At 46.4% G+C, this 26,320-nt stretch overlaps 1 protein-coding gene across 1 annotated transcript in view; it reads left to right on the top strand.

The window, feature by feature from the left end:
• Positions 1-26,320, top strand: part of LOC138683932 (uncharacterized) — a 106,518-nt gene that overhangs the window by 33,817 nt on the left and 46,381 nt on the right. The window contains exons 5-7 of the mRNA XM_069777307.1: positions 18,997-19,124; positions 19,349-19,503; positions 24,150-25,524. Of these exons, the coding sequence (XP_069633408.1) occupies positions 18,997-19,124; positions 19,349-19,503; positions 24,150-24,225 (359 nt within the window). The 3' untranslated portion in view covers positions 24,226-25,524. Of the gene's footprint in view, positions 1-18,996; positions 19,125-19,348; positions 19,504-24,149 lie in introns of the transcript that reaches the window.

The raw sequence follows: 26,320 nt of genomic DNA, 5'->3' as shown, positions 1-26,320 counted from the left end.
TAGTTTGTTTTCCTGACAGGTTCTCATGAAAGGCATTTTGCTGAATTTCCCAAATAAACTAACCTTTGGAATTCTTAACGTATACCAGTAACATATTCTCCTCCTTTTGAGTGTTGTACAGTGGTGGATAACACTTAACCCCCCCCGTTTAAAAATAGATAAACCTTGCTTTGTAGGAGCTCTGCAGTTAGAGTACTCTGTAGCAGTCCAGGCCCTGCAGCACTTTTTAAGGTCTCTGTCTGTGCCATAGCTGCCTTTGAGGTTAGCTGGTAAAATAACGGTTATGTATGCTACTACCATTATAGGTACCTTTTTTAAATATGTCACCAATGTCAAACACTTACCAAATAATCCGTTATGAAGCTCATAAAATATTCTGACTCTTACCCTGTTATCCCAGCTAATAGGACAGTTCTCTGACTCCATTTCCTCCATCCTATGGTCATTGTTATTTTTTTATTTCAATATGGTAAAGTATAATGAAATTATTTGGTATTGTCTGATTCTGTTGTACAGGCAGAGTGTCTTTAAAATGTGAACAGATCCTATTTGATTCCTACCAAACTTAAGGAAGCAAATGCGATGTCTCTCTTATTCAACAATGAAGGAAGAAAGTTTTGCATTGGTTTGCAAAGAGATGTTGATGCCCCTTCATAACAAGTTAAAATCCCTTCTGTCCATGAGAACGACTTCTTCTCTTTCAGGAAGGAGATAAACAGAGTGCAGAACGCAGAACTTCCTAAATTTTAATTCTTATCCTGAATGTCTCAGTAGTGAGCTGCAAGTGGACTTTCGGTTGCTGTTTGGAAATCGAATGGCTACTTTGTTGCTTCTCCAATAACATACCTGCTTTTGGAAAGCTCATGAAAGTTGATGAGTATGAGTCAGTGGTAGCTATTTTCTTGACTTTTGTTGAAACTACTGTGATTTTTCACCTGAGCTGATCTTGCTTTCTTTCATTTTTCACCCAGCTGGCCCATTTCCTGCATTGCCTTCAGCAATTTCCTGAATTACTCACCTGCATCTTATTATCTCAGGGGTTGTCTCTTGCCTCTCAGCCTGCAGATTCAACCAGCTGAAGCACAACAGCACTAGATGATTATTCCTGCAGGTGGACTGTGGCATGCCTATGGTTTTCAGCCAAAGACACAGATCAAAGCCAAACTGCCTTAAATGCAAGTCTTTTCTGGCGTTATCTTGCAATGCCGTATCATTGCTTATTCTTAAAAGATTCTTGAGTAACTAACTCCCACTGAAGTCAGTGAGCACTGGGTTCCTACTTATCTTCAGAGGATATAGGCCCTGGTTAGTAATTAATTCCCTCAAAGCGTTTAATTCTGAGAAGCGAAACAGTGGACGACTCTGTACTGATAGGCAAATGCATTTTCCTAGGGCTTTTCTGCTAGCATATGCTTGGAAGTCTTGAAGTTGTGTACATGCTGTAGAAGCAAAGTAAGTCTTTTTCAAGACATGATGTGATTGTCTAGCCTGGCACCTGGGAAGATAAACCAAGGCCAAATTGTTCTTTTGAAAAGCATTCATGTTTAAAAATGGATTAAAAAGATATAGCCAGGACAGTCTTTTCATTACCTCTTGAATGACAAATGCCTACCCATTCTCTTTTTCCTGCATCCAGCCCAAGAGCATTGTTAAAATTTAAAAGCTGTAATGAACAGCATGTGAACTAGATGGACAGCTGCATCGGAAATTAAATTAGAGGAGAGGAACAGAGCATTTGATGAAATGGAGCTGTTGCTTGAGGCTCAAAAGTATCTTGGGAGAAGGCTGGGCCAAGTATTCTGCATAGGCCTTTATTTCTGTGGGTGTCTGTTTTCAGGGACGATCATTACTCACTAACAGGGAAGATTTTGTGAAAGCCAAGAGTGGAGTAGGTACTCAGAATTTATGGAAACCTATAAAAGCGTGGTTCCTAGATGACGCCAATGCCTTTGAAAACTATCTTTCATCTCCCCAGCTCTGTATTGGCAGCACTGATTTTTAATGCTTTAGAGAAAAGAGTAGGCAAGAGTTAAGGCATCTTCACTAGGTATGTTCATTAAGGTTTACTGTCATCTAGTATCTGGTGGTATGCATAAGTTCAGCCAGAAGCCCTGTTTCTCATATTCCTAGTCCCATATTCTCCTATTTCTCCTATAATACTTTTGGACTGCTTTCAGAGTCATTTTCCTTCCTTAAGTAATTTTGCACGGTTGGTTAAACCCTGACCTTCAGGTGCTAAGCTCGTGTCTGGCCATTGGAGTCAATCTGCTCTTACGCAGAAATCAGACTGATGCTACATGTACCCACCACAGAGGGTGGGGTGAGGTCCAGCACCTTCCTCTGAAGCATCCAGCACTGCCCCTTGCAGAGACAGAGCTGCAGGTGTTGCGTGTTTGGAAAGGGGCCTGTGAGTGTGACATCGTCCCTCGTGCCCTGCGTCCTGCTGTGTGCTGAGGAGTGGCTGCCTGGAGCTGTTCACAGCCAAATTTGCCATGCACACCAGCCCACTGCAAAGTCCCCAAGTGCTGTACACACCAACCCTGTGCAAACCCCACCTCTGTAAGTGGGAGAGGAGCACTCCTCCACCTCTCACCTGAGAGGTGTTCGTGCTGTTTGCTAGTTACCGTGACACTTCCCACCATACCAGGTAGCTAAAGGTAGATACACAAATCTTACTTGTAGGAATTAACCCATACACCAAAGGAGCTAGATCAGAAATAGCCACATGAAAATAAAAGTCCTGCTTCTGTCTGTGCATGCTTCCCAGCAGCTGCTGAGACGTTGGAGAGGTCTCTCACTCTGTCACCCACCGAACAGCCTGTCCTTACAGCAGTCTGTGGCTGGGGTCCATCCTCCCACTAGAAAATGTCTTACCCCGAGTTCAGCATTTCGTGAAGAAGATCTTGACTTAAAGGCAGTTGTACCCTTAAATGCCTGGCTCTTACCCAAGATTAAAAAGCTTCCTTCCTCTCAGTTATTCCTGTGACTCATCACTTAATGAAGTGGGCAGGTTAAATGTTCTTTTAAGGGATTATTGAATTACTCTGTCCAGTCTAGAGACACTGCTCTCCCCTGAACACAGCTGGGTAGAGCCGCCTTCTGTCCAGAGGTAAGCAGACTAGTCAGTGGTCCCGCTACTTAACTGAACTATAGATGAATGATTAAACTATGTTGTGGTAAGCACTCGTTTTGAGTTGGACAAATATTGTTGTGTGCACCATTTGTACTTTGTATGACCGTATAGTCTGAAACCCACAAGGAAAAAGGAATGGAAATAATGCAGTCTTGTTCAAGGCCAGAAGTGATGATAACCAGTCTCTTTAGACTAGCAGCAATTATGACGTGAACGTGCTTGGCAGGGTTAGTCACAGTGCAGGTTGCATTTGCGTCTGATCCAGCTTGTAATCAGGCTGCTCTTGGATCCAGCACTTGCAACAGATCTTCCTGCTCCTTCCAAAAGTAGGAAGGGTGGAAAAAGCCTGGTGGTCCTCGTGTTCCTGGCAAGTTCCTGGAAAATGCTGTGTGAGAGACATGGCTCGGTGCTGCTGTGCAGTGGCAGCCAGCTGTTAGATGGGAGTGGGGAGCGGGGTAGAGATTGTTCCCTGCTGCTGCAGACCTCTCAATGGAATGACTACATAAACACAGAAAGGCAGGTGGGAAAGCAACAGGAGTGAAAACGATTTAGTCCCTGGAAGATGACGAATCCCACGGCGTTGCAAAGAGAAAGTACTTTCTGGCTGCAGGCTTTGGTTTTGAGAAGCAAGCCAGAGAGACAAAAGAACAGCAGATCTCTCCACAAAAGAGCTTGGCTGGGGTCAAAACCCAGCTAATCACAACCCAAGTCAAGTCAACCAGACCGAACCATCGCTGTACTTTCTCTCTGAGCTAATGCTGATAGGATTCAGCTGAGAGGATGACACTTCCCTATCAAAGCCCTCCTGGTACCGTAACTGTGGGATTTTAGGAGAATTTTGAGGGTACAAGGTATGTGCAGAGAGGTGACATTTGAGCGCATGCCTCTTGTTAACCTCGGCACCTTCCCAAGCTCATTCTCCTTATCCCTTCTCCTCTGGTGGTATTTCTACATTTCTTCTCTCACTCCACCTTTGTCCTGGAGTAGAGATGTACAAAATGTCTCTGCTGGCCAAATGAGAAGTGAAATGCCAGCGTGCATGAGGTGAAAGCTGAAGGACAGTTTGGGGTTTGTGTGTTGAGGTTTTGGTAGCAGGGGAGGGGCTGCAGGGGTGGCTCCTGTGAGAAGCTGCCAGACGCTTCCCCGGCTCCAAGTCGGATCTGCCGCTGGCCAAGGCTGACCCTGTGAGCGACGGCGTTAGCCCTCTGGGAGAACAGGTTGAAGAAGGGGAACCTGCAGCGGGGGAGGAGAGCGGCATGCGAGAGAAAGCCCTGTGCAGGCAGCAAGGTCAGTGAGGAAGGAGGGGAGGAGGTGGATGCCCCCGCAGCCCGTGGTGAGGCGGCAGGCTGTCCCCCCCCAGCCCACGGAGGGGAGCGGGGCAGCAGATGCCCACCCGCAGCCTGGGGAGAGAGGAGCCCACGCTGGAGCAGGTGGATGCCTCCAAAGATGGCCATGACTCCATGGCGAAGCCTGTGCTGGAGCAGTGTGTCACTGAAGAACTGCAGCCTGTGGGAAGGACCCATGCCAGAGCAGGGGAAGAGTGAGGAGTCCTCCCCCTAAGGAGGAAGAAGCAGCAGAGACAACCTGTGAGGAACTGACCGTAACCCCCATTCCCCATCCCCCTGTGCCGCCGTAGGGGAGGAGGTGGAGAAAACCAGGAGTGAAGCTGTGCCTGGGAAGGAGGGAGGGGTGGGGGAAGGTGTTTTTAAGATTTGGGTCTACTTCTCATTTTCCTTGTTTTGATTTGATTGGTAGTTTTGCCCAAGTTGAGCCTGTCTTTTGCCCCTGACCATAAGTGGTAATTCCTGCCTGTCCTTGTCTCGACGCACAAGCAGGAGAAGGGGCAGAAAGCAGCACTCGGAGTCTGTGTCAGGGAAATAAGCATTTATTTCCTTTTCCTTGAACAAACATTTGCTGGAGCCCTGCTAGTGCCACCAGCAGGGCAGCTTCTTGCCCGACTAGGAGGAGTCCTGGGGGCCAGGGGCCCTCCTCTTTGCGGGGCGCCGGGCCCACCCAGGTGAGCGGTCCCTGCCCTGGCCAGGAGCGGAGGGTCTGCGGCTGCAGCCCTGGGCAGAGGGACCTGCCGCTGCCTCCTGCCCTGGCTCCTCCTGGGGCTGCTCCTGCTCTGCAGGAGTTGGGGGGCGGCCAGGACCCCCGCGGAGGGCAGCCTTCGACGTGCTGGGTTGGTCCTCCCTGTTGGAGCCTGCCGGGCTGCTGGAGGAGGCTGGGTGAGGGGCAGGAGTCTCCCCTCGGGAACTGGTGGGGCTGGAGCTGGAGCTGGCCACAAGACTGTCATTCTCCTCCCTGGCAGGAGCGGAGGAGTGCAGCAGCCTCTGGGCCTCCTCGCTGCACTGATGCACAATCCTGTTGATGAGGCCATGGATCAGTGGTGCTGTACGTTCCTGGAGGCCAGGCTGCATCCGCTGGATCACAGCCTCGCTGTCCAGCCCGTAGGAGCACAGAGCGTGCAGGATCAGCTTCTCTGCTGCCACTGCCAGCCACTGCTGTTCCTCATATATTGCCGTCAGCTCCCGGCGCAGCCAGGGTAGCACAGGGTAGAGGAGGTACTGGTTTTGCTGGAAAAGTGCTGCCCAGGCCTCAGGCAGGAGACCACCAACAGTAGCCCTTACCCCAGTCCCTGCACGCCCCTGCTCTTCCAGTAATGGCATCCCCTGCAGAGATGACAGCAAGGATGCTGCGGGGTAATGGGGGCTGCTGTTGGCCAGGCAGCTGAGAGCTCTCCTTGCCTGGCTGATGGCGAGTGATGGCTCTGTGGGATGCGTGATGACATGCTCCAGGTAGTCTTCTTCTCCCCGCACAGAAAACTTGACCTTTTCCATCTGTGTTCTGCAGAGTGGGCAGTTTGATGTAATTTCTGCCCACCGCAGGATGCAGTCCAGGCAGAACTGGTGTTGACATGGCTGCACGAAGGCGATGCTCTTCCGAGCTTTGTGGCAGATGGGGCAGCTCCAGTCTGTCCCTGTGGCCATGTTTGCACTCCACAGTGGCTCGGGGAGAGCGGAGGAGGAGGAGCTGCTCCCAGTTGCTGGTGCTGGCGCTGCCAAAGGGTGTCGTATGCTGCAAAAGGGAGAGGGATATATATGTAATATGGTAAGAGTTTTCTATATAACATGGTAAGAGGTTGAGAAGATCAGTCTTTCTTGGTTAGACCACATATTCAAGCACACAGAAAAACTTGCAGATAACTGGAACAAATGGCAAGTGCACTCTTCAAAACACCAATAATTTAAAAGTTTCAGGTAAGGCACAGGCCTGCTCCATTTTGATTTAATCCAGTATGATCTTCCCTCGAAGAGTTCTCTAAAACATTATTCAGTGAAGACTTGTTTTGAAAGGACTGCCCTTCCTTTCATTTGGAGCAGGACTGTCCGTGGTTTCCTGTGATGCTTAAGGTTTCTGAAGAACACTACAGTATTTTTAAACAGAATTTCTATTAACAAGGACAATATTTTTCTGCCAGCAATTTGGACTTATTCTCATAATATACCTACGTCGTAGTTTAATCCCAGCCGGCAACTAAGCAGCACGCAGGTGCGTGCTTACTCCCCCACCACCCAGTGGGATGGGGGAGAGAATCGGAAAGAAAGTGAACTTGCGGACTGAGATAAAGACAGTTCAATAGGACAGAAAGGAAGAAAATGGTAATTCTAGTGATAATAATAATAATAATAATAATAAAATGACAGTAGTACTAAAGGAATTGGAATATACAGAACAAGTGCTGCACAATGCAGTTGCTCACCAATTGCCTACCGATGCCCCGTCAGTTCCCAAGCAGCGTTCTGCCTCCCCCGGCCAACTCCCCCTACTTCACGTACTAGGCGTAACGTCACACGGTATGGAACACCCCTTTGGCCAGTTTGGGTCAGGTGTCCTGGCTGTGTCCCCTCCCAGCTCCCTGTGCCCCTCCAGCCTTCTTGCTGGCAGGGCACGAGAAGCTGAAAAGTCCTTGGCTTAGTATAAACACGACTTAGCAACAGCTGAAAACATCAGTGTGTTATCAATGTTAGTCTCACACTAAATCCAAAGCATAGCGCTATACCAGCTACTAGAAGGAACATTAACTGTATCCCAGCCGAAACCAGGACCTACAAGAAAACTCTGGATGCACTGCAAAGTGCCTCCACTCCCAGGTGACACCAGGCAGACATTTCCAGTGAAGAACACCTTCGCTAAAGGCAGCACGTGCCCAAGGAAGGGTTTGGTGCGAGGCATTCCCACCTTCTGCCAGGGGATCAAAGCGGAGGGGACCGTGCCTCCGCTCCTCCTGGGACCTGAGCCCCAGCCTGCCTTCCGTCCACATTCCTGGGGGGGCTCCTGCACCCCGGCCCTTGAGCCCTGTAGCCCAGGAACAGCACACGGCCATTGCCAGCAGCAGGGCACAGGCTCTGCACGGAGTGTGCAAGGCCTCCCAGCCGACGCTGCTCAGGCCTCCTCTGCCGGGGTGTGACCTGGCCGGCCTGGAGCCGGGCTTTCACCGGGCTGAGCTGCCACAGCGCTTTCTCTGCTGACCAGGCGGCCACGGTGCCTCCCTTCATTGCACTCTTGCTCACCTCGGTAGGGTACGGCCGTGGTTTTACACAGAGCCCAGCACCAAGACGTGTTTCTGTGCGGGAGGTATTTGGCGCAACTAGACTGAGGTCGTAGCGAGCAGCGGAGGCTGGCAGGAGAGCAGAGCCCCAAGACGCCGGGGCAGAGCGGGAGGCATGGAGGCCAGGCCTGGGCTAATGAGCGATGGGGCACAAGCTGGACCTGGAGACCTCCCCGCCCCGGCAAGGGGCTGCACAGGGCTGTACCCTCTCCCACCAGACGGGCCCTGTCGACCGCAGGTTGCAGCAGGCTCGAGATGGGGGACGTGCACACAGCACCAGGAGGAGGAGGAGAGAGCATGACGGGTGGCAGCGACGGCAACGCCAGCTGCACTGCTTGTGGTGAGAGACGAAGACTTTTCCGGCGGCTTTCTTAGTTTTACTTTCTTCTGTCATAACTAGGTGACTAACAAGTGCCCCCCGAGTCCCCTTGAGGGCCGGCGCATGCCCCCGCTGCTAGCCCGGCCCTGGTTTCGCCAGCTTCTGGGGCACCCTAGCGTTGCCGGCAGCATGGCCTCCTGTGGGCTGAAGAGGCCTGGGAGCCGCAGGGCCTCCTCTTCGGGGGGCACTGGGCCCCACAGGTGACCAGTCCCTGCCCCGGCCAGCAGCGGAGGGGTCTGCCACTGCCGGCCCCAGCTCCTCGCGGGGCTCCTCCTGCGCTCTGGGGCTGGGGGCAGGAGTCCCCTCCAGCGAGTCGGCGGGGCCAGGGCTGTCCGCGGGGCCGTCCTCCCGCTCCTCAGCAGCACGGGAGTGCAGGAGGCCCCGCTGCTGCAGGATCTGCTCCCTGCACCGGCCTGTGGCGACGCTGATGAGCTGGCGCACGAATGTCACCGTCTGGTGTTGCAGGAAGGGCTCCAGCTCCCGGACCAAGGCCTCCTCGTCCAGCCCGTAGCGGCACAGATTGGTGATGACGGTGCCCTGTGCCAAAGCCAACTCCCACCAGCAGGCCCTGTGCAGCACCTGGTTCAGCCAGGACAGCAGGGGCTGGAGGATCTCCAAGGAGCCGCGGAAAAGGCCTGCCCAGACCTCAGGCTGGAAGCCGGCCGCCTGAGCCCTGGGCGCTGGCCTCACAGCCCGCTGCTGCTCCTGGTGGCCAGCGACCGACAGATCTGAGGGGTGTTGAACAATTATCTCCAAAAAATCCACCTCTGACCGCACGGAGTAAAGGATGGAGTTGATGGGCTGCCTGCAAAGGGGGCACGACGGTTTCCTCTTTGCCCACCGCACAATGCAGCCCAGGCAGAACTGGTGGAGACAGGGGGTCACATAAGAGACGTCGTCTTCAGAGTCGCGGCAGATGGGGCAGCTCCACTCTACCTGCGTGGCCATGTTTGCTTGTTGTGGCAGGGGGGTGAGCCGAGGACGAGGAGCTGCTCCTCCTCACTGGCGTCACACGCTGCGAAAGGGAGAGAGGCCATGATCACTCGGTGTCCCAGGGAGGGGATGGGAAGAAGGAATGCCCAGGCCCCTCACGAAGGACACCCTGCCGGCTCCCTGAGCCCCATCGCCCGCCCCACGGCCACCCCGGGGGGACGCTTCCCCGCACGGCTCACCTCTGCTGCTGCAAGCTTGCCCCGCGGTGCCCGGCCGCCTGAACCTGGCAGGGCCGGGGAAACCCAGGGGATGGCTCCGGGACGGGCAGCGAGAGCTGCCGACGGCAGCCCCCAAAGCACCACCCGGCACCAGGAGAAGCCTCGCTCGACCCTCCGGACCTTGCAGGCACGCTCGGCCGGAGTCCAGGCATGAGACAGACCGGCCCAGGCTCTGCCGGCGCCGAAGACAAGGAGCACAGCATCAGCTAAAACTAGGGAGTTCAGCCTGGAGACCAGGGTCTACCTTCGCCCATGAGGGCAGTCTGGTGGTGGGGCCGGTTTCCCAGAGAGATTTTTGCCATCTCTGTGCTTGGGGGTTTCAAGCCCCAGCTGGACAATTCCCAGAGCACCTGGTCCGACCCCAGGGCTGACCCTGCTTTGGGCAGGAGGTTGGACTACAGACCTCCCAAGGTCCACTCCGCCCACAGCCTTCCGGTGATCTTACCCTCATCCTGTGAGAAGAACCAAGTTTCAGGTGGTCATCAGCAGAGTCCATATCAACAACTTTACAGGAGAAAAAAGGAAATACCATTTTTTGTTTTCAAGTTCTATACCTCCGTGGCGCTCATCAGTTTAGCGTCTGCTTACTTTGCAAAATGTAAAGTTTTCCACAGCACAGTGCCACACTCCTGGCAGTGCAGCAGAATGGATAAGCTAAAACTCAGATTGTCAAAAGTACATCCCTCTGGATCAGTGGATAAACTACAGTTGTGAGGGATGTTTGCAGAAGACTAATTGTTTAGACCCAAGGCTTTCTAATAGTCTGAGCGGTGAATTCTGCCCATTTAACTGTGTTGGTAAGAACAGTTCAAAGAAGCTTTGTATTTTTATTGCAGAATGCTTAATTGTATTTGTCTGTGTTTATGTTGTGCTCCACTCAGTAGTATAGAGAGAATGCTGTTCAGAAGAAGCTTTTGGAAAGAAAGTATTTCCTTAAAAATTTACTTTCTGAGAGAGATCAACCTCTTCGCAGGCAGCGAGGGCTGGACTCTCGGGAACATTTTTGCTGCACACTGCAGCCTTGTGACAGTCTGGCTCTGCATGTTCTCAACAAAACCAGGAAGCCTTAATTTTTTTCTGGGCTTGCGAGTGTAGCTTTGGGTGCTGCTTGTGGAAGGCAGTGTATTTGATCCATGACAGTGTCAGAGAGAGGCTCAGGAGAAGGACCCCGTAAAGAAAGAGGCTGAAATAAACAAACAAAATGAAAATAAAGGGAGGGACAAGAAACCTTATTAGCAGTATTTTCTTATAGAGGTTTTTCTAGCAGTATTTTTCATTCTATTCATGTAGTCATTTTACTCCCATTTTTTAAGTTCCAAGCCTGTAAAAATCATGTTATGATTCACCTCAAGCTCAGATTCTTCCCTATCTACCATTTTCTTCAGTGAGCTTTCAGTCAGATCTTTTTTTTTTTTTCCCTTCCAAGAAAAGGAACGGTACATATGAAAGTCCTCTGTCACAGGGCATTAAACAGACCCATCTCTTGCTGTTTCAAAAGCACAGGGATAGAATGATTTTTTTTTTCTGGGCCCATTAATTATAAAACATTTGTGGACACTGAGGGGTGAGAAAAGTAATCAAATATTCAGCAGCATCTGTTTTCTATTTATTGGACATGCACCTTCCAAGAAAATGTGAAAGGCTTTTGTTCCCTGGGTCCATAATCTCAGGCATGGCACCCTGAGGGGAGGACCAAGCTCGTACTTCTGTGACTCCTATCGCATCCGCTCCACTGAACTGTCATTTCTAAGCACAGCTTAGTTGCTGACGGGTTTATACGGATTCTTTAGTATGTATCCAGGCTCTAAAGCAGCTTTCTACTCCTGCTGCTGGAGCGGCTGACATGAACTCCTGAAGAGAATTAACATTTCTATTTTAAGATGCAAAAATTTTAGCTCTGCAGAAAAAACGTGAGCAGTGGGATTGTTGCTTGCCAGGCATTTCTTAATTCTCCAAGTATTTTAACACTGAAAACTTTTCTGTGATAACTTGTTGCTTCAGTGGGCTGTACTCTGCCATCTGCCCCCATCACCGGTGGAGTGGTTGGTGCTTCCTTACCCGATGGGAGGGCGGAGGGTAAGCTGTAAGGCACTGGGCTTTCTTTGTACCTTTGATCAAATACCTGTGTTGGTGCTCTGCCCATCTGGTTTGAAAGAGCACAGCAGCATTTCATACCAGCTGATACTCTCCAGGCTTTGGGTGAGCCAGGTGCCTGCACACATCTGACTTGACGTTAATGAGTGGCCTCACTGCCCTCAAGGTTTCCTACAACTGACACCTGCTTAAGTGTGGGGCTGCACTGTGCCCTTGCACAAGCTACTGACTCCCAGCTTAGCCAGCTATCTGTAACTTCATTGTCATGACTGGTAGTAGACACCTTTGATTCTCCTGTGGGTGCGGGCTGTCTTTGGCACTGACAAGCTGTCTAGGCTGTAATGTTCCCCTGAGCCTTGCTGTGTTTTCTGCTGACCTCCATTTCTTTTGAATGCAAAGTTGCCTGCGGCTTTGCCATACGTTCAGGTGGCTGCAGTTCTTAGGTAAGAACCCTGCAGTGTATGTAAGTAGATGTATACAATGTATAGCTATATGTGTATGCTTATTAGACTGCAAGAGACTTTATGTATGTGCATCTTCTGTGACCTCTTCTCCCTTTGAGGGAGGAAAAAGGAAAAGGGGATAATGGGGTTTTGTAGATAAACTCCTTTGTGTTTGAGCAGCCATGGGAATGGCATAGCCTGCAAAGAAGGTATTCTTGCATTAAGTGGAATGTGCTGGAAGTTCATCCTACAGTTTTTAGGTTCTATTTGGAGTCTGAAACCATTTTCTGATTGACTCAGATGCAAGCCAGATTTTCCCAAATTATTAGTTCCTGTTTCAGAGTCTAAAAAGGGCTGGATTTTTTGAAGTTCACATATTTTAGGCAGAAGAATTTATGGCCAGACTAGCCTAGGTCCTCAGAGATATCAAAGTATTTCTCATCTGCTTCAGGACCTGAATAGGTGCCCTTCTGTCAGACAAGCTCTCACTCACAGGACGTCAACTATCTTGACCAGCTTTTTCAAAAGCTGGTCTCTTATTTCAGTGCCTACATAGAAATCAAGCTCTGCTGTGAGAAATGCCCTTCACTCATGCAGAGATAGAAGTACCGTTTTGTATATTGGCGGTTTCTCTGCATATAAATGACTTCATCACAGTTTTGTGATGAACATGCATGGTTTTCCATATTACTGAATAGTTAATAGCATTGTCTTCATTTTTTTGCCCTCACTGCAAAGAAAACTCAAATCGCAGGCAGTAGGAAGCCAGACCGTGAATTATCTCTCTTTTGAAAATGAATTGGTAAAGTATACCTACTGAAAATATGAGACCTTTGTGATTAATTCCTTGCAGAATCTGTCTGAACTAAGGTAGATAAGCACATTAATTTGAAGGGCCATGAAATGTAGCTGGTCAGATATTCTGTTTAAGTGGATGTTGCTTGCTATCTGTTTTTCCTCCTTCTCCATCCACACATAAGAACTCAGTGAAAAATAGAGTGCTGGTTAAACTTAGTATGGCTCCACACCATGACAGCTTGGTGGCAAAGCCAACCTCAAGTGTTGGTAGTGACTCATTTTGCCTCCATACTGCCATTTTCTTCCCCCGAAGATATACTGGTAGAGTTATTCTAATGCTATCACGCTGGCTACCAACTGTTTAAAAAATTAGCGCTGGAACAAGTTGCCTGGAGAGGTTGTGGAGCCTCCGTCCTTGGAGATATTGAAAAGCCATCCGGACATAGTCCTGGGCAGCCGGCTCTAGGTGTCCCTGCTTGAGGAGGGGGGTTGGACCAGGTGACCTCCAGAGGTCCCTTCCAACCTCAACCACTCTGTGAGTCTGTGAAAAAGGAATTGGTGCTCTTTTCAGGCCAAACCATTTGAGTGACCTTGGCTAGAGTATGGCCTGACAGTCAGTTCTCTTGACACAACTGGTGGTACAGGGCAACACCGAGTGTGAGACACCAACTACCAGCGAGCAGACACTGGTGCATGCAAGAACTTCTTAGTCTGACATTGTTGCTGAAGACATGAGTAAATGAACTGTAGAACTCCTGCCTCACCAGCATGCTCAGATGTTTGACCCAACTGCATTTCATTTCAGATAAATGTACAGGATGAAATAAATACAATGATGAATACATGTATGGTTGCTCTCATGCAGGCTGTGGCTCAGGATTCCAGGAGGAGGTGGCTTAGCATGCCTTCTGAAAAAGTACATTGTCTAGGAGCCAAATGGCAGATACTTTCTCTCCAGACTTACTTGGTATTTGTATGTTTTAGGTCAGAGCCGAGGTCTCTGTTCTGTCTCTACTGTAGATCAAGGTGCATTTCTAGCATCAAACGACCCTGGGCTCTCTGCCTGGCTACAATTTTTAACTGAAATCACCCAGGAAGAAACAAGAATCCTGGATCAGAAAGAAGACAAGAGGAAAAATCCCTGTAATCTCAGTTTAGGTGGGATTTGGAGATTTTGTGGTCAGTGTCAGATTTACCTCTAACTTGCACAAACAACATGCTCTGTCTTTGTCTCAATTGTTCAGCTCCTCATCTGACAAACAAAATTCTGAGGGTTTGTTTGTAGGTCCCCATTAAAGAACTGAAGATTAAGCCAGTAATCTTATGACAAAACATTCCTGGTTTTTAGTGTGGAGCTAAATATCTTGTCTCCCATCACCTGCAGAAAGAAAGATTCATGAAAACCCTAAAGTACATCTTGTAAGGGCTGTACAATAACTCTCCACAGGCTTGTTTATTTGATTTAGTTTTGTATGTGAAAACTTTGCACCACTTCTTCTCAACCCAACCTTTGCATCTAGTTTAATTGCTACCTGAAATATTTTTGAGTTGTGTTTCCAAAAATTAAAAAATATAAACTTTTTTAAAAAGATATTACTTTCCTTCCTCCTCTTCTTTCCCAGTGAAACACTCTTCAGAAAATGTGTTGTTTCAAAATTTTTGCTTCTGCCCTAGAAATAATAAAGTCCCCTCTGCCTCCACATAAAGGAATAGGAAAAGAAAAAGGAAAAGGAAGAGTGAGGAAGATAACAGTAGTACTCTGCGAGAATCTAAATCCTAGATATCATTCATACTTTTCACCCAAAAACAGCAAGGGAAAAGTAAGGACATAAGGTGTGAATAAAATACCTGCATTTTAGGAAGGGTGTGAAGAGATTTTTAACACAAGTTTCTAGCATTTTTCTAAAATGCCTTTTCTTTGCAGAATATGCTGCCAAACTCCTTAAAAATAGTTATTGTTGGGCCACCTTCAGCCAATGCATTTTGACATCTGTTTGAAATTTACACCACTTCATCAATAGACAGAAGGGGCCAACATTCCTCAGGGCAAGGGAATTCCCTCCTCATACCTAGCGTGTTTGGCATGAGCAATACGTTTATGTTTTTTGGCAGGCAGTATCGTGCCTCAGCCTTCAGATCTCCACTCAGATCAATTTTATAAGATAAAAGCACAGAAGCCTTTCCTGGAGTCTTTCCTAAGTTATACAGAAGGAATGGAAGCACATTTGAGCCTGGTGATAGCTGCTGTCTTGATTTCCTCCCCCAGCTGTAAATACCTGTCAAATACATGTATTATGCACACTAACATATTGAAGCTTGAGGTTCACAGGTAGTTCCAGGCAACAAACCCATCTGATCCTTGATGAACTAAAGCTGTGCTGAAATACGCCTTTTAGATATTACAGGCTATTTTGCAAAAAGACATGTTGTGAGAGCTGCCTTTCTCATTTGACAGAATCTTTTTCTTAATTTCATTTTTGTGTACATATTAGTGGGAAATGCATCAGGCAGACTTTTAATAAAATATACAAAGTGTTAATCATTTTTTCATAAAGTCTGTTGTGTACTGTGTATCACTTTTTTCCTGATTTTATTTTTTTTGTAATGTTTGGTAAATGTAGGAAATCCAAGAAGTGTTACTGAAGACACTGACCCTTTGCAGCTCTCTGTGTGTTTTTGTTAATTGGAATATTAATGAATGTATACCTGGTGACTTAGGCAACAGGATCATGGCCAGGTTGGGTGGGGCTTTGAGCAATCTGGTCTAGCAGAAGGTGTCCCTGCCCATGGCAGGGGGGTTGGAACTAGATGGTCTTTAAGGTGCCTTCCAACCCAAACCATTCTATGATTCTATGATTCTATGGCATAAATCAGATTTATAAATCAAACAGCTCAATGAAGACGTATTCACATCATCAAATGTCATGATTGTGAGTGTTCTATTGACAATTTGATAGTACCAGAGACATATCTTGCTTTTGCCAGCTGAATAAAAGAAGGTTGCAGGCTCACTGTGTCTTGAAACAAGCAAGTTTTTTTCAGTCAGACAGAGAATGAGTTTCTAAGCTACCAGGTGTTTTCCAGTTCTGTTTAGCTGAAGCATGGAATCTGACTTCTGAGCAGAAAAGGTAAACTGTGAGTGAGCCTCACTTGTTTTTCGTTATTTATTGTCCATTCTCTGTTCATCTTCATTGCACTAAACCACAAAGTTGGCAGAACGCAGGGAGCGGACTGAAATTCTGGAGAAAAAGTAATGAACAGCTGTAGCGTATGGAAGTCAGTTCCCATGTAGACTAAACTTCCTCTTACAGGAGTTATAAAGGCTTGTCCCAAGCAGAAAATAAACGTGTTCTAAAAAAACCCAGGGTACAATTGTGTCCTCATTTTCATGTCCTCATTTCCTCTCCCACTAAGTCAGGGCAACCTGTGAATCTGAAGGCAAGGGAAGCAATGGATAAAGTCCTGTTTTTCTTTGTGTTTTCTGCATTCAGGAGCGGTCTTTCTTGGAGTGGAACAGGCCCACAGATTTTCAGGAAAGGGACCATTCTGCTGAAGGTGTGAGGTTGAAACTATCACGTGGTTGTCTTTTGTAGGCACGCTCTTGCTATCATGGGAAGTGTCAGTGAGCAGTGATTGCCCTGGAGAAGCCATTATTCTCTATTTTGTTGTCTACAGGCTGGGTTTCTGGTCGGTGTAAACTGGGATTTTTCATTGACTTCCCTGAAATAATGTAGTGAAACAGCACCAGAAAATCTGTCCCCAGCTTCTCAGTTGTTTTATGTCCTGATCAATAAAACTGGGGGGCAATTGCCTAACAGCACTGCTAAGTTTAACTGTAATGTCTTTTGCAAAATCTTATCTTCAATGTTATGTATCTACAAAGCCTGTTTCCATTTCTGAGCCTGTCCAATGCACTTTTCTGTCATGTCAGCCCTTCCTTGATTAGTTAGTTATGACTTTTTTCCTCTGCTAGATGGAGAGGGGGAAATCTGGACTTAATAAAAAGACAGGAGACATTTACCTTCCCCTCAGCCTTATTCTGCATGGGAAGCTAAGAGTTGAGTACTTCTGCCTAATACACAGTCATCCTCCTCTAAACCCAATGTCTTTCCCACTCCGAGTAAACTCTCGGTTCTGTGGGTGTGTCCTGGGTATTTCCTTCCTGGCTCACTTGTTGGTCTGATAAAGCTGGTCACACCTGGCAATTCTGAATAAATGATAGCCACTCATCACTTTGTGGACAGTGACTAGCAGCTCAAGTGTTTCAGTGCAGCATATCGACAGCCACCTATACTGGGATAAAAGCAGAAGTAGCGAGAAAACTTCTGGGGTTGCTTGGGTGCCATAAGACAGGAAGGCTGAGTGCAACCAGTAGCCACCAGGTCTTAAAGTCATTGCTTAAACAGTTAAATTAGGTGACATTCAGAACCCCATGGCACAAAATGTTCAGGGTCTTCAGCTGCTATGTGGTTCGTGGTGTGGCTGCAGACACTGTGAGACCCACAGGCCTGGAGTAGGCTGGAAGACCCACAGGGGCTTGTGCAGAGCATGTGCCTCCCTCCCACAGCCTGACAGTGCCAGGCACCACAGGGGCTGGCCACCTCCAGGCGTGGGCCAGGACGCTGGCTGGAGGGCACGGGCAAGCTCCTGGAAAAGGATTACAGGCTACCACAAGTTCACAGTGGTAAATATCTAGGTAAACAGAAATAGATTCAGCTAAATTTCGACTTGGGAAAAATTCCTAATCTCTAGGTAAGCATGTTCTTTGCCAGAAAAAAAAGCTGAAATATTGAGTTATTTTAAAAATGCTTGCATCTGTGCTCAATTAAGTTGACAGGTTTTTAAAAATAATGCATTTGGAAATTCTGTGTGCTGTTATTTGCAAATTGCTTCAAGAAAGTCCTGGTTATCCGGTTAATTATTCAAAACTATACAATGAATTATTTCTGTACATGGTTTATGCACAGCTTATTCTAGATCTTTAATATTCATACTGAGATTGGATCATTTTAATTGAATGCCTATGGCCTATGTCCTGCTGTATGCTTCTGTCCTTTGATTGTATAAATTCCTGCACTTGCACATTTAGAATTTGTTTTTGTGATTTTTTAAAAAAGATCCTGTTTATGTGGAAACTTTTACCAGTGAACAAGTTCACTAGCATGCCATGGAAAATAAAATAGGTAGTGTGCTAAGCTGACAAATTTACCTGAAAATTATCTCTTTTCCTATTCTAAGCAAATACTCTCAAGCATTTATATTTTAAAGGAATTCAGTCAAGATTTTTGTGGAATTAGGCAAGTAACATGATGACTGAGGAAAGGCTAAAACTCTACTAGTGTGTTTTGTAGGGAAAAATCTTATACTTTTCAGATTGGATTTGTTTTTTCATGGCCACTGCTCAGAACCAGCTCCCCTCTGAGATGCAGAGTGCACAGTTCAGTATGCATAACAAAGCATCTATCTTGCAATGCATATGGATAACAGATTAAATGATAGCTATTTAAAGTACAGTGAGGGAACACCAAAGGCTTCACAAGATTAATTTGCTGCTCTTTGAATAACAAAAACGTCAAACACAGAAATGTGAGTGGTTAGTCAGATCAAAGACTTCCACAGCTACAATGATAAATGCTCAGACTGTGCCTTACAGAAAACCAAACAAAGGCATTGAGGGAGAAAGCAAACACGCTGGGTGACTCCTTCCTTTCTCACTGTTTTCACCTGTCCTGATTCTTGTATCTGCCAGTCAGTGTGCTAGCTCAGAGAGAAACCTAGAGCAGACAGAGTGTGGCATGCGTCCTCCCCTTCCCACTGCTGGCATTGCCTTCTCGATTTGTGCCCTCTTAGAAGTGCTCCCAAATACAGTGCAGAACCACTTAAAAATATCTTTTGTTTGAGCCTGAGTACGCCCGTACTCTGGAAGCTGTGAAACTCTCGGGCCAAGGAGAGTAGTCAACTCTGGGTAACCACGGACTTGTTTTTCCTTTTTCCTATCAAGACCTCTTGCTTCTGAATGCTAGCTCTGGGTGTGCCTATTCTCTCAAGTTTCCTATCAGTTTCTGCTACTGAACATGGTAGCATTTTTCTAATGATGGTGTCTGATGAGGGAGGCGTGTCATTGAGTGGCCGGGAACATGGGTTACAGTGCAGTGAGGTGTGTGTGACCCCTCTCCAGAGTGGTCATGGCATATAGGGCAGAGCATTTCTCTGCCTGCTGCTGTCTGAAAAAGAGCCGCTGCTTTTGGAGGCAAGTCAGCGTCCCAGTCCTCCTTCCCAGCAAAGAAGGGCCTTCTCTGACTCTTGCTGTGCTCCCTTTGTGTCAGGTTGTCCTGAACGTCCGAGCCTGTGTCCAGCAGGCCATGGCAGAGGTGAGACCACGCAGCTTCTGCACAGAGAAAAGCAGGGTGTTTTGCTGCAAACTCAAGCTCGTAGCCCGCTACGGCTCCTGCAGGTGAGTCGGCCTCAGCCCAAAGCACAAGCCACTTGATCTCCACCTCGCGACGTGTTGGCCGCGCGAAGCATGTGGGTTATGGTGTGGTTCCTCCAACAAATTTGCTGCCAGCTTGGTGAGCTCACTGCAAAATGGTCAGATGTTGAGTGGTAGGATAGTCAGTCTGAATTTGAAGCTGTCCTGTGGGCTAGGTTGGGATGTGCTTCTCCTCTGCTTCTTTTCAGGAACACGCTGGGGACCAGAGAGTTGTATCTTTACCCACATGGGAGTACTCCACGGACATGCAGACCTTTTTCTCCCTACAACCCCCGTCGCGCAGTGATTTTAGACATTTGCATGAGATACTTGAGGGCAGACACTTGAGGAGGTGTTGGTCTGGGTGAGTTCTTCCCATTCTCTCTCCCCTTCGCCTCCCTCCCCCGGCAATAGTTGCACTGCTAAAACACATGCAGTTCTCATGCTTTATACTGCAGAAATAGATTTATTCCCATGTGCGCTACACAAATGCCTCTGATGGTAGTGTCTGACTGTAACTTCTGTGCAGACAAACGTTTTTGGCCTAAGCCACTACAGCCTGGTTCAGTGCCCACCAAATTACTGTGTGCGCTCCCACTTTGACGAGCATCTGCTCCATCTCTGCTGAATTGCCCTTTGTCACTTTTCCAGTGATAGCTACTGAACTTATTCTGATCAACAGCAAGGAAAGGATTTTGTCCAGATAATCTTTTTCTGTGTTTGAAACAAAGAGCCTAGCATTTTTAGCATGTGAATAACAGATCATTCAGAGGAAAAATCCTCCCTTCTGGACGTATATTTCAAAATTTGCGGCATGTTGTAGCTCCACAGACAGTCAAAAAGGAGTTACTGCTGAAATTTCCATGCATGTTGATACCTTGTATTTTCAGCTTTTATTTTTCTTGTGACTTTACTGTCTTACTGATTTTCTTTTTAACTTTTCTATGCCCTGATAGATGACTTTTCTTCCTTTGGAAGGAGTTTACTTTTAGACGCTTTCAATCTTCATTTAAAAGTTGGGTTTGTATTCAGATTATTATTCTCATTGATTTCTGTTTCTTCCTCCTCCCAAATTCTTAATAACTTTGTGTCATGTCAGAGCAAAAAAAGGTTACACATTTGGAGGGATGTTGTATGAGATAAATGATACATACCACTTAGCTGTTTGCTCAGCAGAAGTGGCAGCATTCGTTGTTCGTTTGCTTGTTTATGGTGGGAGCAACATTCTGTAATAGCTGGAACATCTACTGCCTGAAAAGAGTTTGGAAATGCTGTATTTTCATTCCACACACAGAAGTATGGGGCAAAGTGGAAGAGGGAGAGGAGGAAAACCCTTCCAATAAACGTAACCTCCAGTTATTCTCTATCCTTGCTTGCACTCTGCTGCTCTGTAATAACACTGTCATTGGTGACAACCATCCCGTCCCATAGATGGTTTAAATTGTTCTTAGCTTCTTCTTGCTTTTTCTGTGTGCCATTTCTCTGGGGGGATTTAACATTAAAATTGTTTAATCAAAACTCAGATTCTCTCCTGATGTTGTGATAGTTTCATTCTCAGCTGGTGGTGCCGAAATTGTTCTTTCCAGGGGAGCAGCCTTTGCGTTAAAGCTGCCCTTCCAGTGTGAAGCCACTGCATTTTTTGCTAGTACCCAAAAGACAGGGGGAAGGTTGGAAGTTTTTCAGTCTTCCAGAAGGTGTCAGTAGGAAAATGTACATTGCCCGAAGGTAACCATCCTTGCTTCGATCCTCACTTACTTGATCCTGCCCTATCAGCCAAACTGCAAAGCTCCCTTCCCTCTGCTTTGAAATCTGAAAGACCTTGTATTTTATCCATTTCCATCGGGAGCAGCAAACAGACTTTGTGCTCAGGACCTCTGCATGACTGAAGTCCTACATGGCTTTCAGACAAAGCAGCCTCTCTGCTCTTCCAGCCTGCTCTCCTTTCAAAAGGAGACACTTTGGGTTTGGAAAAATATTGGTTGGTTAGCTTTTACAGCTGTGTAAATAAAGAATGAAGAATAAAATCTGGAGGCATAAAAATGACAGGTCTAAAAGTTCTTGTCTTTGTCTCAGGTCTGTTACATCAATGTAAATTGGAAGGGAATCTCTTTGCTCAAATATTTCATTTCCAACCCCAGTGGCAGATATAGTCTACTGACTCTCTGACCAGCTCTTTAAATTAGTATGCTGTTCCCCTTCTTTTATGTGAATTACTATGAGGACACATTTGTCATGCCTTTGCCAGCTGGATTGCTCTGCTGTGCATAGCTTGACGTGATACGGCACTTCCAGACGCATGAAATATTTCCATGTTTCTGATATTTCAGTGAGTCTCTGCATGACAGCACAGAACAAACCTGCCCAAATACGTGGTTCACCAAATTACCAGGCAATTAACTCACTCCAAGTTACTAGTTGTTGCCCCTTGCTCTCCCGCATTATTCCTTCCCCTGTGATGTGGCAGTGCCCTAAGAGCGCCTTTTCTTTGTGCTGCAGTAGTTTGTGACGGCCCCGACATAAAGCACAGGGTTCCCACCACTGCTTCCCCCTGCCCTTCCACCAAAGCCACTGAGTTCACAAGTATACCACTGAATATTGTCTGCTTCCTCAAAATCAATCACTCTCTGCAGAGTCCTCCCCTCTTCAGCCATCATTCCTCCTTTCCCGGATCTTGGCTGACTTCGGGCTGTCTGCTGCACAGTGACATGTTCATCTCTTCCTCACTGCAGTCAGCTCTGACACGCTCTTGTCTGTCTCTCAGCGAGACAAAGTTGTTTTGTTCAAGATCATGAGGCACTGGGGTTTGAAAGGAATCTCAACGTTCGGTAGCAGGGGGAAAATGGCATTGCTGGAGGCTTGATTTAGGTGTCCTGTGTCATGCCACTGAGGCACCTTAACCAGGGACTGCAGGCCTCCAGCTGCTGCTCCAAAATGATGTGGATCTTGTGTCTGCCAGCCGGAGGTGGGGATCTGGGGCATTACAGGGAAACTGACATATCGGTGATGCCCACCCTTGGGTAGCTGGATCAAAGCATTGGACCTTGTGAGCACGGCTCAGTTGCACTCCAGGCATTCAGACATCCAAGGACAAATCCTGCATCTCTTTTTTAAGAGATGCTATGATTTGGTTTTGTACCTGAGTCCTGACCTGCAGAGAGCTTCTCCAGCCTGGACTCCACGTAGGCATATGGGTGTGAGCTTTTACATCCATCGTTGCTGTGTAACCCAGGCATGAGATGCAAAAAGCCTACAGCTCTCTCAAGAGACATTGAAGGAAACCATTTGACTACCTGATTTCTCCCAGAAGAAGGATGTCTCCTTTTTTCCCTTCCCAGTCAGAAGAGGCTCAGTTGGGAGGGACTTCAAGTCCAACACTTCAGTCCATTTTTGCTGGAGGGCATGCCTGGAATGCACAAAAACCACCACAGAGTGCATACCTAGTGACCTTCTTCCTGAATCCGAGGGGGCAGTTTCTCTCCTGTCATGCCTGCAGGAAGCACTTCAGTGAAGAAGATGTAACTTTTTTTTTTCCTTTTGTGGCTAGATACCTGGGTGACAGTTATCGACAGCAGGGGTAAGGAAGCAGGTGCTTAGTGTTAGCTTCCTGCTCCAAGTGGGTTGCAGACTGATGCCAGAGGACAACATGGCTCTCTAAGCAGAAGAGTATGATCACTTACTTTTTCTCCCTCTCAGTGAATAAACTCTTCTACTGCCCTTTCCAAAAAGAGAACCATGCTACCTTTTTGATCTTTACTTTCTTTTCATCTCTTTAGTAGTTTACCCACTTAATCCAAGGAATCCCCTTGCTGCCCTGACATAAGAATAGTTTATTATTGCCTCTAAATGAGTAATTGCTACTTGACTCTGTTGTTGTTGTTGTTGTTGTTGTTGTTGTTGTTGTTTAGTTTCTTTATAGAGTGTCTGAGACAGGGCTAGTTTAAGTGTATAATCCTGGTGGTTATTTGGAAGACTTGCTTGTGACACATGAATTGTCTTCCAGATTATATATTGTAGACTGACAGTTTTCTGAGTACACTTAGCTGGAAGAAAAACTCATTGGGTCTCATATCTGGTCATTTGAAAATCATAAAATTACTGTAAAAACCCTTCTCTCTTGACTGAATATCTTGTTCATTGTGGCAAAAGCAGATCTTAGGTGAATGTGCTATGCCACGTAACTAGTTTGTGAGGGTGACTCAATGAAAAACAAAAGAGCAGCTTGACATATATGGCAATCAGTGTAATGAGCTGAAATTCATGGCAGGAGAGAACATCCTTGCATACGGAGTATGAAGGTGAACAAAAGAAAAGAAGCAAAGAACCATTCTAACAACAAGCCCCCAAACATTTGGAAGGAAAACAAAAAGCGAAACCCTTTGTGTTGCAAGTTAAGCAAATCTCTGGTAGACAGGATTAGGAGAAAAATTTCCGACAAACTGTTTTTGTAGTTACCCACTTCAAAGCTCAGGCACAGCTCAGGCTCCTCTCCTAGTGCTGCCTCTGGCCGCTGCAAGGCAGCGCTTCCGCTTCTGGACTGCGTGACAATTTCTATGTACCCAAACCTGAGCTATATTTCCACAGACCTGTCTTGGTTTTGACTCCGTTCAAAGAACATTTTTCATGTCTTCTCACTCAAACTCTTCTTCCCAAATTGAGGAGGAAGCTCAATAGCTTCAACAGCAAAATAGCTCCTAGCAGCCTGAAACTGTCTTGCTATGAGCATGCCCGGAGCCTAGTGCACGAAATCACCAAGTAAGAGATCTCAAAATAAGTATTTTATCATAACAAATGTTTGGATGTGCTTTGTGGCTGATTGATATATGTCATGAAATAAAACTGCGTTAAATTTTTCGTACACGGTTTTACTTTAAAAAGTTTATCAGCTCCCATTGGCAGTTGCTTTCTGCTCTAAGGGTCTATTTGAAGACTGAACTAGTGAAGTTGCATGTTGCCTTTGCCAGTATTGCTTTCAGCAGACTTTTTTTATCCTGTTCTTTGACATTGCTTCAGGCAGTCTGAGCGCTTGAAGATGTCCACTGCCAGTACAAGATCTGTGTTGCCAAATGAACTGACTGGGGTGCCTTAAACTTCCCTAGCTGCCAGTACCACAAAAAGTGACACAGACTAATGGGTGCAGTGGAGAAATAAACAAAGGGTTACCACTTCCTTGGCAAAGCTGTTGATGATGACATGTCACCTGAACCTTGGAAGCTGATTTTCTGACAGATACTCCCACACTTTGTGGGCAGAACTGTCACAGGCAGATCTAACTGAATAGTGAAATGTCGTTCCTTCCTTTTTTCTGAAATTATAATTGTAACTAATATTTCATGTCAGATTTGCTAACCTTGGAAGTTAATGTTATATCTTCCCCTCCATAAGACAAATAGCAATATCGGTTTCCCCAGGTCTTTGCTAGTGTGGAGTAGTGGTGATCCTAGACACTTTTACGCTTGGCACAGTACAAGGATGAGAAAAGCCCAGTACATCTGCAAGGACCATTCCTGGGCAACAGGGGCATGAAGGTGGAGAATTTAAAAATGAGGATACGTGGCAGCCTGACTCCTCCAAACTGTGTTGCAGATTGGGTGTCCAAATCTCCCTCACTTAAATTTATAAGGCTGCCTAGGCCTTCATAGCATTTCAATATCAGTCTCTCAGAAGTTATAATACTTGGTATTTGTGAGCTGGTACTTATTGTCTAATGTGGCGAGTGCAATGACACCACTAGCTGGCACTACTTTGCACGACAAAGAGTCACTGTGTGGAAATATAACCCAGATATGTCACTGTTGCTGTGCGATTCATTAGAGTCAATCACGTCAAACTGACAATGTTGTCATAGCTGTTCTGAATTTCTCAGTTCTTGTCTCCCCTTTGCCTTGAATTTCTTTGGTTTTTTTTAAATAGTGGAAAGAACAGTGTATTGAGTACTTGATATTTTTGCTCGGGGGGGGATGAAAATACATAACTTTGTTGGGTTTTAGTTAAGCCCTATCATCATCCTGCGTGTCTGTCGGAAGAGCATGAGCCGTGTCTCTCAAGCTTTTTCTGCCAGAGAATACCAGGTTTCTTTGGGAAAGAGATGAGAACGCTAGTAAGAAACTGATGGATTATTTGGATTTGGGTGGAAAATCTGTTTCAACAGTTTCTCCACAGCGATATCATATGGAGCCAGGGCAAAGACTAACGTAACAAGAACAGTAACCACGTTTTTTTCACCTATCAGGATGCGTTGTCCTGAGAGCGGAATGGAAGTTGGAAAATTTGCTAAGCTTAAATTTATACACAGTGGCAATCCATCAGTCTAAATTAAGCTTAATTGTAAAATGCATGGCTTGTGTTACAAGTATTTTGAAATTATGGCCTAAATAGTAAAAAAAAAAAAAAAAAGGAAAGAAAAAATTGTAGTATTTGAAATAGTAGATTAAAATTTTCAGAAGCACTTGAGGAGCTTTTGTCCAAAAGTCTTTCTAACCCGCTAAACCACTTGTTTTTAAGAATTTCTTATGCGGATAACCCCCCCCCCACACACACATTTTAGCAAGGAACATTGAGCTGCTCTGTCTCACTGTAGACAGGTACTTACTGACATTGAAACAAGTTTGTGGGAGATTAAAAACAGAGATGATGGATGACCTGTAAATGAGGTTTAGATGGGTACAAAAGATAAGGCCCCATCTGTACTGTGAATTGATTCTGGAATCACTGACTGAAGTTCAGGAAAACACCTCAAGCTGACTGCAAACCTTCCACTGAATTGAGTGAAGCCAGGTGAATATCACAAGATTGCAAAATTAAGGAGGCAATTTTGAGAGTGGGAGCATTCTGGTAAAATTGTAATAAGCATTCGTTTCCAGCTGAGAACCAGAAAATATCAGGAAAAGGCTGGAACAGAATTTAGGAGTCATCTTAGTGAAAACTTTGAAAAGGGTGAAATGTGTTGGATGACAGTATCTGCAGATTCTAACTTCATTTGCCTGCAGTGAGTTTGCTTAATCCCGTTAGAAGTAGCTGTTTAGGCAGCCTTCTGATGCTATGCAACAGTATCATCCCCATCACACACATGCTTTTCTTTGATGCCTGTTCTCAGAATAATTTCAGGCGTAAACTGCCTTCAGTAGCTATGTATCAGTTTGTCTTTTTAACCTTCACTACACTGTTTCATATTCAAAATTCAG

Source organism: Haliaeetus albicilla, chromosome Z, assembly GCF_947461875.1.
Source record: "Haliaeetus albicilla chromosome Z, bHalAlb1.1, whole genome shotgun sequence".
NCBI classification, from domain to species: Eukaryota; Metazoa; Chordata; class Aves; order Accipitriformes; family Accipitridae; genus Haliaeetus; species Haliaeetus albicilla.
The sequence above is the reverse complement of the archived record's forward strand: the minus strand, read 5'-3'. Positions and strand labels throughout refer to the sequence as shown.